Source organism: Lynx canadensis, chromosome B1, assembly GCF_007474595.2.
Source record: "Lynx canadensis isolate LIC74 chromosome B1, mLynCan4.pri.v2, whole genome shotgun sequence".
In the NCBI taxonomy this organism is placed as follows: domain Eukaryota; kingdom Metazoa; phylum Chordata; class Mammalia; order Carnivora; family Felidae; genus Lynx; species Lynx canadensis.
This window is the reverse complement of record NC_044306.2, coordinates 35,013,882-35,027,003: the sequence shown is the minus strand read 5'-3', so window position 1 is coordinate 35,027,003 and position 13,122 is coordinate 35,013,882. Positions and strand designations below refer to the sequence as shown.

Here is a 13,122-nt window from a genome sequence, read left to right as displayed (position 1 = left end):
ACAAGTGCCTAATCTGATATATGATTTGCAAATATTTTCTCTCATTTTTGAGGTTTTTTTTTCACTCTTTTAATGGTATGCTTTGAAGCACAAACATTTTAGGTTTTGAAGAAGTCTAATCCATTTTTTTGTTGTTTGTGCTTTTGGTATCACATCTAAGAATTCTCTACCAAATTCAAGGTCATGAAGACTTACCCCTATGTTTTCCTTTTATGATTTCATAGTTTTAGCTTTTACATTTGGGTCTTTGATCAATTTTGAGTTAATTTTTGTATATGGTGTGAAGTAAGGGTCCTACTTTATTCTTTCACATGTGGATATCCAGTTGTCCTGACGCTGTTGAAAGGACTATTCCTTCCCCATTGAACTGTCCTGGCATCTTTGTAAAAAAAAAAAAAATCAACTGACCATAAATGTAAAGGTTTATTTCTGGACTCTTAATTCTATGCCATTGATCTACGTGTCTATGCTAGTACCACAATGTCCTAATTATTGGACTTTTGTTGTAAGTTTCAAGATTGAGAAGTATTGAGCCTTCCAACTTGGTCAAGACTGTTTTGGCTACTCTGTGTCCCTTGCATTTTCATATGAATTTTAGTGGTTTATTTTTTATATTTAAATCATCACTCCATTTAGAGTTTGAATGTTGGCCAGCCAGTTGTTTAGTTATTTTAACATAATCTAAAAAATAAACTATCTTTGACAAATCATTTTATTAGGGTTAAATACTTCTATTCCATACCACAGACCTGTCTACTCTTTGGCCAGTAACACAGATTTAATTATTTAGGGTTATAACAGCTCTTAATTTCTAGACAAACAGATCTCTTCTCATTACATTTCATTTTCAGGTAATTTACTGGCTATTTTAATTTGTCTTAATATTTATTTATAAGTTTATTTATTTGGGGGGGAGGGGCAGAGAGAGAGGGAGACACAGAATCCCAAGAGGGCTCTGTGCAGAGCCCGACATGGGGCTCAATCTCATAAACTGCAAGATCATGACCTAAGCCAAAATCAAGAGTTGGATGCTCAACCTCCTGAGCCACCCAGGTGCCCCTGTGTTACTTTTTTTTTTTTTTAACTTTTTTTTACATTTATTTATTTATTTATTTATTTATTTTTGAGAGACAGAGAGAAACAGAACACAAGTGGGGGAGGGGCAGAGAGAGTGGGACACAGAATCCGAAGCAGGCTCCAGGCTCTGAGCTGTCAGCACAGAGCCCGACGCGGGGCTCAAACTTACAAACCATGAGATCATGACCTGAGCTGAAGTCGGAAGCTCAACCGACAGAGCCATCCAGGCGCCCCTCCCCTGTGTTACTTTTTAAGATGAACCTCAAAATCATAGGTGGTGCGCCCCCCTCCAAAATCAAGATACTTATTACTGAAAATGCATTATATTTATAGATTAACTTCTGAAGATCTTACATTTTTACAAATACTACATTTGCTCATTCAGGGCCATAACATTTCTTTCCATTTATTCAAGTCTTTTTATTCGGTCTTTTAGTCTTAAGAGTTTTTCCATATAGGTCCTCTACTTTTATTTTGTTTAATACCAAGATCCCAAAGTAACACTTACATGTGAAATTTTTAGCCCTACACAGGTCTTAGGTACATTCCACGAGATTTTTAATTTTTGGTTGTACTGCAAATGGAATTCTCTTTCTCATTTTATTGGCCTGGTACACAGGAAAGCCATTGGGTATTAAATATTTACCCTGAAACCATTCATCACACCTATATACTTAAGTTATATAGCCTGAGAAACTCAGGTAGGAAAAAAAACCCCAGAATTAGATTTTCTAAATAGACAAGTCTTATCACTTGAAAATAATGATAAAATTTCCCTTTTCTTTCTCAATGTCTCATACCCACTTCTTGTCTTGTGTGTTATAGCATTGGCCAGAAATTGGAGAAAAATGTTTCTGACTTTAGTAAGAATGGTTCGAATCTGATCTTTCACTATTAAATAGGAAGAAGGCTACTGGTTCCATTCAGAAAGACTTCTAATAGCAAGGAAATATCTTTTTGTTTCTAGTTTCCTAAAAGACACAAAGATTGGATTTTTAAATTATATCACAGTGCCTTTTTCAGCATACATTTAGATGACCAGTTTGCTCTCTTTGACCCAGTACTGTGATGAACTGTGCGAATGTATTTCCTAAGACTGAGCCACTGCTTCCTTACTGAAGAAAATTCTGCTTGGTAAAGGGTCAGGTTAACTAGCTTTGCTGTGTATGCATCTTGCTTTCTGATTATGCCACATAAGCCCCTCAAGTGCAGGGACTGAATGTTACGGTTCTTTGCAACTCCTGTAAGTACCGTACAAGGTACAGTGTTATTCTCAACCTTTCGTTGAATGGATGTTCGGTAAATATTTATCGAGGGCCTCCTTTATGGCTAGGACTCTGCTAGGTTCTAGCAATATCAGGATGAACAAGACGAACTCATTCTATGATCTCATGGAGCTCATGGTCTAGTTTTGCGCACACAGTAAACACTGGATAAATGATTCAACAAATAAACAAGTACATGGCTCCAAGGGCCCTATATAATACCATACTCTAATTTAAGTTTCCTGAAAAAAATTACTCTCAGATAAGGCTTTAGAAAGAACAAATAAAAGGTAATATCACTGTCTTTGGGTCTCCCAGTCCTTATCCGACTCAAACAAAAGTTAAAAAGGGGAAAGTGCACTCGTGGAGACCGAGGAAACGGAGGTGGCCTTTGGCGTCCACAGTAAAGCCAGGTGACGTTATCAGAGTGCGGGTTTAGGGAAAACCGACATTTCAAAGAGCTTAAGAGGAAATATGAAGGGAGAAGAGTCTCCTGGGCTTATTCCAAGGCTGCCAAACGGTCGATATGCTCCCCTCTGTCAGAGAAAGGGCCAGAAAACCGGGGCAGGTGGCCCACCACCACTGAAGCAGTCAAAGGTGGCGACGGGAAAGCGAGTAGAAAGAGCAAAACAGCCACCCTTCAAGCCGCTCTTCTGCCTCTTCTTGCCACTGCCTCCCTGATCTCCCCCTGTGGCACTAGGCACTTCTTCGGGACAGACAGCTGCTCTGGAAGGCGTGTGGCAAGAGCAACAGCATCGCAGCGGCTCCTCGGCCCAACTGGGGTGGTGGGTCGAGGCTGACAGTCCTCCAGGACCCGGGAAGGCTCACTGGGCCTCGGGACCTCAGTTCCCCTCCTCCTCACAGCTTTCCTTAGGCTCTCCCCTTGGCATGCGGTGGGTAAGCAGAGGTCCGGAGAGAAGACAGGGCCTGCTCCCCACAGGATGTCTCTGCTCTGGAAGAAATCAAGAGGGCTCTGAGCTCCCGGCCTCTGGAGTAGGATTCCTCACTTGGTTCTACTTGCCATTCCGTAAATATGAGCACCGGAGGGCAGGAGCAGGGATATTTTGGTCTGAGCAACAAAATGCAGAGAGCAGTTCTCTCAAGCATACTCTCCTCCAACCCCCAACATGCCCCACCTCAAAACAGAAAAAAAGTTCTATGTATACAGAGGGAAAGGGGGAAAGATTTACTTTCACAATAAAGAAAAGTCAACAGGATGTTCTCCAAAGCTACAAATACACTTTTTCAAACAGTAAATATCTCTATTAGCAGCACGATGCCAGTTGGCTAATTCTGTCTGTCTCAGTAAAACCTTTCCAAAAAAGCTCCTGCTCTTGTGTAATGTCTATTTACAAAAACAGCTCTTTTGCATTTTCAATTTGCTAGGTTTCTCAATCTTTTGCTTCCCCACCCCCTCTGCTGCAGAGGCAGAGACAAGAGGCAGGCCCAGATGGCAGTTGGGTGGGGATCCCCTGGTCACCCCAGCAGGCTGCCTCGAGCCCCGCCTTCTTTGGAGAGTCCTCTGCTTCCATTACAAAGATGAGTGGAAAGAAGCTGAAACCTACACATTCTTCCCTGGTCTTCACCTTGGCCTCTGGAATTCGTTTCTGCTGAATGTGAATAAGCCTCGGCCTGGCTTGGGGGTGGCAAGAACCCTGAAATGATTCAGTCTATGCCACCCCACACTTTCTGATGGATCACAGTTTTGGGGGCAGGGAGGAGGTGAGGGAGGTGAGAACGGAGGGAGGGCTGAGCAAAGAGTAGGCGGCAGCTGATAGTGGCTGAAATCCTGGCTCCCCGGGGAGTGGTCTGGGCCTGAGTCACTGTCTCGGCAAGAGCAGGAAGGTGGGCGAGAGGCAGCAGCTTCTGAAGGCTGGAAGGACAAGCCCCTCCCCTGTCCCGGCCCTTCTGTTACCCTGTCCTTGGGTCACTGCCTTCCCTGGTCTGAGGCCCCACCAAGGCTATCGCCACCTTGACACTGGGAGAGAGAACAGAGAGCCGGGGGCCCGGACAGGGCTTCTGGAGAGGCTGCCGGGGAGAGGCAGCCGGCTCCGGCAGAACAGCTGCTTGCTGGGTGTCATCCCCTCTGCAGGGCCAGCTGGCCATGATGCCAACCGGCCACACAAAGTTCAGCCTGAGCAAGGACGTGAGAGACCCCATCACAAGGGGAAATGAACTGAGCTGCAAAATACCCATTTCCAGCACCTCTGACCACAGCGCCCCCTCTCACCCCCCACCGCAGTCCTTCCTCGAAATTAGCCACATCCAAAACCAGAGCAACACACACTACCCTACTCGCCACCAGTCCAAGGAGGTATGTGTGTGTTTAAAAATAAAAGGCATGACTCTGTGACTTGGCTGACTTGTCACTTGGACTAGAACGGTCCCCCAGCTCAGCTGTGATCCCTTCTTCCCCACTGTTCCCCAGGCTGACCTCTGAGAAGTTTAGACAGAATGAATCACAGAATGGTCAGTGTGATCTCACAGAACGTGAGATCACAGAAATCATCCAATTAAAGTGACCATTTATGGAGCATCTACTATTGCTGGTTTGGGCTGGGTACTTCAGAAACATCCGCTCATTTAAAGCGGTCCACTCCTGTATTCCTCACAAGAGACACTGCGCTGGATAGAGGGGCGTGCTCTGGAGCCACACTGACACTGCTTAGCTTTAAATCCTTGCTCTGCCAGCCGCCAGCTGTGAGGCTTCGGACAAGTTACCTAACCTTTCTGTCTCTCAGTTTCCCTGTCTATAGACTGGGACAATAATATAGCTATCACATGGGGTCGCCGTGAAGGCCAAATGAGTTTAGTGCTCAAAACAGATCCTGTCGTAGGTCAGCAGCCTGTAAGTACTGGCAGTAAAGGCAGTGGTGGTGATATTTTGATGATGAAGATCAAACTGAGGCCCGAGGGGGTGGCTCACACTCAGTTACACAGAGGTAAGTATGGTTAGGAAACCTGAAACAATTCTTTTCTGTTTGGGGGGCAATCAGCTACTGCCAGGCCCCCCCAAGTGAATCCATTTGCCAACAATGAATGGGGACTTCCTCCCAAGTAGTAAAAGGATCTGTCACAGAAGTCTGGAGGCTGATGGAGCATCTAAAGGTCAAGAAAAGGGAGGAAAGAAGGCAATTCAGGGAGGGAGGTTGTTTGTTTATTTTGTAGCTCTTTAGAAAATGGGTTCTCCCATGTTATAAAAGGGAAACAGAAGGCATTGCGAGGTGAAAGTCTTCTGCTTAATCCACAAGCCGGAGACAAGCCTCAGGGGACTGCTTTCCATGCTGATGGGCCCACGGTGGCTCAGATGCCCACAGACTGCGAAGTGCCGGGCCAGTTGTTTAGCTTCTGAGGCACGAGCTCTAATCTCATGTTCACTTCTGTCTCTTACCAACGAAGGATTGTACAAAGAGCTTTCAGTCTACCTTTTCTCTTATCTGCTGAAGGTTTGGAAGCAGGCCGGAGGAGGAGGAGGAGGAGGAGGAGGAGGAGGAGGAGGAGGGCTGAGATGGAAACTCGGAAACTCGCTCCTAGGCCCACTGTCTTGGGACATCCTCATCTACCGGCCATAGGAGGCAATAATTCCCTTGCTATGAGCGGTGAGGTCAGCTCTAGTCGTGATGGCAGTCAGGCTAGGCATGACAAAAGTTAACAGAGAGTATTATAAAATATTGCCAACACTCAGAAAGTTAGAATACATAATAAATACTCCTGTATTCACCTACTGTTACCGCGTTTCTAATACTGAGCCACACTTGCTTCAAATCTTACTCTTTAAGCAACGCAACAGCTCAGATACTGTTGATGCAGTCTGATTCCATTTCCTTGTCTCTCCTCATGACCTTAGCGGTCACCACGACCCTGAATTTAGTATGTATTATTCTCACCCTTTCACTACATTTGTTTAAATCCGTGAGCACAATACAGTATGGTTTTATAGGTCTGAACTTTATAAAAATAGCACAATATTGAATGTATTGCTTTGAAACTAATTTTTTATGACCAGCATTCTGTTTCTGAGATTTGTCCGTGTTGATAGATATAGCTGCACTTCATTCATTTTGACTACGTGTTTCATTATGTAAAGACAGCACATATAGGCTGGACATCATAAACAATGAAGCAACTAATACTCCCCTGCACTCACCTGCTGCAGGAGAGCTCAGGTTTCTCTGGGTGACTGTAGAAATCTCCAAAGTGATTGTATTGTGTCAATTTTTACCTCCACGCTCTACGCCACCCTGCACCCGATGCCAGTGGATGGGAGCTCCTCCTGATTCTCATCCTTAGATACTTGGCATTGCCAGACTTTAAAATTTTTGCCAGCCAGATGGCTGTGAAATGGCATCTCATTGTTACTTTAATCTGCTTTTCCCCGATTACTAAGAAACCAACATCTTGGTATAGGCTTTTGTCCATTTGGGTTTTCTTTTCTATAAAGTGATGACGTTTTTCACATCTATGGATTAAGTTCTTATAAAGTACATGGCTGGTGCTCTTCATAGTTGCCCCTTCTGTATTTCTTATTATAACCCACGAAAAACAACTAAGTAAACCAACAACACGGAGTCATAGCTATTAGCTGATAGCCTGAATATTTGTAATAAACACCTAGATCAGTGCGTTTCTAAATGGGATCACTCATCAATCATGTAAACCGCTATACGTTATTCCACTGTGTTTGCCCACAACACACTGGGTCCAAATTAGACATGGGATCAATTGAAATGCATCATTCTTTTAAAAATGAAATCGAACATAATAGAAAATATAGGAATGCATCACACATATACCATGTGAAACTTTTATTTGAAGTATAAATGTTTTCGTGTGCTGCAATAATGAAGGTTTTTTTCTTTCTTTCTTTTCCTTTTTTTTTTTTTAGGCTTCATGCCCAGCGCAGAGCCTAACACGGGGCTTGAATTCACGACCTTGAGATCAAGACCTGAGCAAGAGTCGATGCTTAACTGACTGAGCCACCCAGGAGCCCCTCAAAGGTATTTCTAACTGCAAGTTGTGGTCAAAAAGTTTTGGAAGCCACTGTCCAAGTTAGCCCCTGGCTCCATTCTTCCTCTTGCCTGAAGTACAGACTGTTGCCAAATTAATCTGATTAACTCACTGGTTTCCCCATGCCACTTCCTTGCTCAAAACCTTCAAATTTCAAAAGCTTAAGCTCAATGTCAGTCCCTCAGCATGGCACTCAGAGTACTGACAGTGGGGCCCCAACTGCCATCAACGAAGCCTCTACCCAAATCACTACTTGCTAAACCCAAGCTGGTCTCCTGACCGTCCACCCCAAATACTCTTGATGCATTCCGTCTCCACACACCTTTTCCACACTATTCTTCTAATGTGGACCCCTCGCCCCCCACTGTAACAAATCACATCCTCTGAAATCTTTCTTGACAATGCCACACCAACATTTATTGGCTGTCATTCCTATGAATCCCGGGCACTTTCCAGACACTGGCTGACGATAAGTATCGATTCTTACAGCCTTCTGACTGTCCACCAGTATTAAGTATCAGCACAGGCCCTAGTACATTATAAATGTTCAATGAGCATTAAATCAACAAAAATTTTATTGAGCATTATCTGTGTGCAACATGTTATACTGGGTCCTGTTTAATGGACTAGCTACCAAAATAGTGGGTTCGGGGAAGCAACAGCTTAACTGCCAACTCCAAAGCCACTTCAACACATGTACGTCAAGAGTGTAACACAGAAGAAAACATCTTTGATGAAGAAGCTGTGGGATTCAAGATACTTGCCTCTTTCCAACTACTCCCAAATCTGGAAAGAGCCCCTTCCCCTCTCATTACAAACAGCTGGAACAAGAGTGAGATGTTTTACATTTGTGCCCAAAGCAATGTCAAATAGAGGGTCTCACAGGCTCTTCAAGGGGGTCCCTGCCTTCTGGGCATGACCATGCTCGGTATAGAAGAAAAAGCCTGGGGGGAGTCTGCCCTGTCCGAAGTGAGTGGGAGGGCCACCCAAGGCGGGGAGGCCTCAGAGTACCACAAAGCTGACATGGTCCAGAACACCTGGAGGTCTGCAGGACACAGGACTTCCTCTTCACTTTACATGTGAAAACTGACAACTTCCTGTAATTCACTACCAACCTGGTAGTGTTCATACAGACCAGCAAAGTAAAATAGCATCCTTTGGGACCCAATCAGCTTGGGAATGGTCTTCCACTTTTCAAGCACTGAGAATACTCAGATTTTAGTTCTAGCTCTCCCAGGTACTCCGTGAGTGAATTCTAATAACTTGTCAAAGGGAGATAATAAGACCCGAACTGCATACTGCCAAGGGTAGATGTGAGGACGAAATCAGATAATGGATGGGAAGGTAACTTGAAAAGGTAAAAGCACTATACGAATGCATGATAGCAAGAGTAATACTAGAGGGAAAAGAGATTCATGTTTGAAACAGAATGGATGGTTCAGACTAACCCAGCAGTTTACCTTCTTTCCTTTATAGTCCATTAACTTCATTTAACAATTACTGACTAGGTACTTACTATGTGCAAACAGTGCGCATACACAAACGTGAAGAACTTGTAGATCCTGCCGCCACGGAGTCTGTGTGGGAGAGGAACACGTTTTTGGTCCCTGGAAGGATGTGGAAGTGCTACAGGAGTTCTATGCAAGTTCGGAAGAGGATAGTTTGGGGAGAGGGTGGAGAGGAGAGGGGAGAGAACAATCAGAGACAGCCTCAGGGAGGCGCTGAGGCCATTCTTCCCTCTTTGATTTAACAACAGCACGCTTAGAGGCTCTTCATTTGAGGAAGTGGCTTATAGGTTCTGCACATTTTTATCTGAAAACTTTTCCTGAGCTGAGGCAAGCCAGGAAATGGAAAAAAAAAAGTGCTCATTCATACTTTCAGTAAACATGCACTGATTGCTGGGAATACTACTAGGGATATAGTGATGACCAAGCCACAGTCCCTTTCTCAGTAACTTGCAGACTAGGGGGTCACTGACAAGTAAACCAACGATTCAAGTCCAGATGCTAATGAGGGTCAGAGCAAGGGGACCCGGCTCAGTTTAGTGGGGTGTGGGGGCCTGTTCAGGGGAGACCCTCAGAAGAGGCAAAGCCTGCCCTTATTCTGGAAGAATGAGTGCACCTTGGCCTGGTGGATGAGGCGGCGAGGGGTGGGAGCAAAGGGCATTGCAGCAGAGGAACAATGCATATAGAGGGGAAGAGGCACGAGAGGCCAGGGAAAGCTGAGACACAGGAGTAACGTGGACAGCCAGATCCAGAAAGGCCTTGTAGGTTACGGCCCAGAGTCAGGCCTTTATCCTGAAGATGATGGGGAGGGCATATACGGTGAGAACATGGTGGGTGGGGGGACAGGTCCCAAGGAATACCAATATTTAAGGGGCAGACAGAGGTAAAAGAGCCCAGAAGAGTCAGAAAACAATCATATTTGCATAGTCTCCATTTTTTTCACAACAGGCTTGGGTGGCAGCGTCAGCTTGGATTATCCATTCCATGTCAGAGGTGGAGAAAACAAGACAGAGGAAGGTTAAATGCCTGACCAGGCCACACTGTGAAGGAGGGAACCAGAACCTGAACTCAGCCCTCTACCTCCCAGCCACATTTATCTGCACTGACTCTAATTTCCTTCATTCTGAGTCAAACCTCTGGATCCCTAGTATAGGAAGATTTCCTCCAGGACTACTTTTTCCCTTGACATTGAACCCAAAGAGCATCAAGGCATGTGGTTCCAGGGAAGGCTATAACCCCTGAAGACAGCGAAGCCAGGTAAATAAGCCAGATTCTTCTTAATTCTGTTGAATTCTCCCTCCATACAATAATAAAGACACATACACATAAGAAGAGAGAGGAGACCAGCGGAAGGAGAGGAGAGGGAAGCACCTGACGTAAGCCCAAATGGTGAATCAGTGATCTGACATATGAACATAAAATGCCTCCTTCCTTGCAGGGCACACCACTGGACAGCCTGGCTTAAAGACACGTGGGTGGTCAGTGGGTGAATGCATGGGTAGATGAACAGGAAGGCAGCAGGTACCCACAAAACAAACGGGGTGGGCGGGCTGCATGCACAGAGGAAGCGGGGAACAAAGACCTCTTACTCTTCATGCAAAATCCACAGTGTGCAAAGGGCATCAATATTGGACATTTCTCACTGTGACATTTTGAAAGCCTGGCCTAGCCCAGAACAATGGTTACCCTCTGGGGACCAGGGGCTGAGTGCCCCTAGGCCTTATTCAGTGATGGCTTGGCATACCCCATGTGCTTGGTGAACTCGACCTTGGGCATCAGCCTCCCATGATGGCTCTACGTCACTCTGGTCTCTTCCCCCACTGAGAATTCCAGTCTTGGATGAATGGATGGATTCATTCTGGGAGCAGGAAAACCACTCCAGGAGTGAATCAGAAGGACCCAGCCCTGGTCCCTTTGCCAGCCATTGAGCCAGGAACTGAGTGTGATTGTGTGCCCAGGCGCCGGTGCTGTTCCCCTCTCAGGGAGATAGGGTCAGGGTCCACGTAAGAGATGACGTAGTCGCCCTCTAAAGAAGAAGAAAAAGGAATCTCAGCTTTGAGGGACAAAGCCGCCCTTTTGGTTCTGACCCTCAGTCCAAGGAGGTGCCAAGCTGCACATGTACTAATAAGTTAATTCTACAGGATAAAAATCGCAGCTTTTGCTGAACAGTTAGTTGTCAATTTCAATTCTCTGCAGCCTGACAGACCTCAGGAAATAGGCTACTACTTTTTCAGAAAAAAGCTTCTTCAAGACGGGTGGGAACAGCACGCCTCAGATCACCAAGAGAATATTCTACTCTGGTCTGGGCTCTGTTCTCCTCCCGATTTGTGAAGAAAAGGTCAATTTATTTTTAAATTTGTAAATGCCAATGTAAGCAATAAAAAGCATCTGAACTTCCTGCTTTCTTACCTTGAAAAATTAAGCAAGAGAACTCCAACGATTCAAGGTGCAGCAGGCAAGAGGACATCTGTATCACGAGGCTGGGAGACCCAGGCTGACATTTTAAGGAAGTAATTCCTCTAGGAAAGGGAACTGAAGGATTGCCACTTTGCCCATTGTTAACTAGGTTATAACAAGATGGGAAAGTTAGCTAACTTTCAAGGCTCTAGCCCCGTATCGGCCTCCTGGAGCTAAGGTGGAGGGAAAAGGAGCAGTTCCTACCGGGGCTTATTAGGGCACTGCTCCAGGCTGCCCTCGTGTGCAGGCACCACCTGTCTAACGTTTGTCCATCAATCTTTGTCTAAGAAACAGGAGGGAGGAGGGGACAGAAATGGTTTAAATTTTGTATTACAGAATTGTCCTGAACACTGACTGACATTAGCTGCTTGTCGCCAGAGCTTAGTCTCCACTAATGGTCAAATGTGAGCCCGTTAAGAGCCTTCCTGAAGGATACTCTACTATCTTCATTCGTTCATGACTAGTTATCACACATTTACTTTGTGTAAAGAAACAGCTAGACTATGAGGACAGAGTGGCAAACATGTTCCCGATGCTAATGGACCTTGGATTCCAAAAGGTTTGATTCATCTTGTACATCCCCGGGGGGTGGGGGTGGGGGGGTGGGGTCAATGTATTCAGACAAGCAAACTACGGCTGGATCCTCTGAGGTTTCGCATTATGGATATGCAGGTCCTTGGGCCTGAAGGTAAGGCCCTTTGGGCAAACCGAGTCTTACAAAATAAATCAACCATTAAATATTATGAAGTATCTACCATGAACCTAGCACATATAGCAACGTACCTTCCAACTCTGGAGTCGTGACTCTACATCTCTGAGACTCCTAGCATCTTTTCTCATGGCCTGCTAGTCCCCATAATGTTTAAGCTTACCAACCGCTATTTTCAAGAGAAAGCAGTGAGTGGGTAATGGCCCTGGAAATGATTAAAACTAGTCCAAACCCACACTGGGAGTGTGGGTGTGGGTGTTCAATTCTGGACCTTTCCAAAAGAGAAGCAAGTTTTGTCCTTTGAAGACTGTTAAGTGGTGCAAAGGCTAGTCATCTGAAAGCGAGTGGCTGTTTGATCAGTGAACTGGGCCCAGACTGCCAGCGAGGGCTACAGCTCTGGGCCGCGGGAGCGGTGAAAAGATGCCCACAGGGAGAAAGAAGGCATTTACTCCACCTCAGCGGATATTTACAAGAGGAGGAGACGGGAAAGTTCCTCACTTCAAGCAGCTGGGAGAAGACGGGACGAGCTTGGAAGAGAAAGAGTCAGGAAACAGACGCAGGATTCCAGGCCAAGGAGATCCCCCGCCCCATATCCCGGTGAGTCCTGCCGACAGACGGAGCCTCCGGGAAAGCACCGGAGGAAGGGCCCTCGAACGACCCTGGGTGGAGGGTCCGTGTGGGCAAGGCAGGCAGCGGGGGCGAAGGGACTCAGGTGGGCGCGGGCAAGGCGCACGGCGGGCCTGGGGCTCCAGCGGCTGTGCTGTCCCGGCCTCACTCACCAGCTCATGGTCCTGAACCTGGCCCTGCTGCCGGGGTCCTCGGCCGCTACAGGGTCCTCAGGGATCACTTCCGGATTCAGCCAGTCTCCAGGAAGTGACGTGAACCCCGCCCACTGTGCCCGGAAGAGGCGGGGGTGGGCGGGGCTCGGGGAGTTAACCCTTCCGCGGCGGCGGGCGTCCCGCGCACTTGCCCCGGCCCGCGACCTGGGGTATTGCCTCACGGGGCTTGGGGTTCAGCCTGTGCCGGCGGCGTGGGAACCCCCGGGTGCGTTTTCTGCCTGAGACACTGGCTTGTAAAATTCTCATTCGCTTACTACACGTGC

The 13,122-nt window shown here is 46.3% G+C and overlaps 1 protein-coding gene across 3 annotated transcripts in view; it reads right to left on the bottom strand.

Moving 5' to 3' along the window:
• Positions 1-12,879, bottom strand: part of BIN3 (bridging integrator 3) — a 43,025-nt gene extending 30,146 nt beyond the window's left edge. The window contains exons 1-2 of one of the 3 annotated variants that reach the window (XM_030312408.1): positions 12,800-12,856; positions 8,866-8,926 (exon numbers count right to left, since the gene is read on the bottom strand). Coding sequence is in view for 1 of the 3 variants with exons in the window: in XM_030312406.1 (XP_030168266.1) it covers positions 12,800-12,807 (8 nt within the window). In the remaining 2 variants the exon portion in view is untranslated. Of the gene's footprint in view, positions 1-8,865; positions 8,927-12,799 lie in introns of those variants that run through there. The other 2 variants (XM_030312406.1, XM_030312407.1) reach the window with 2 other exon arrangements.
• Between the last annotated feature and the right edge of the window lie 243 nt (positions 12,880-13,122).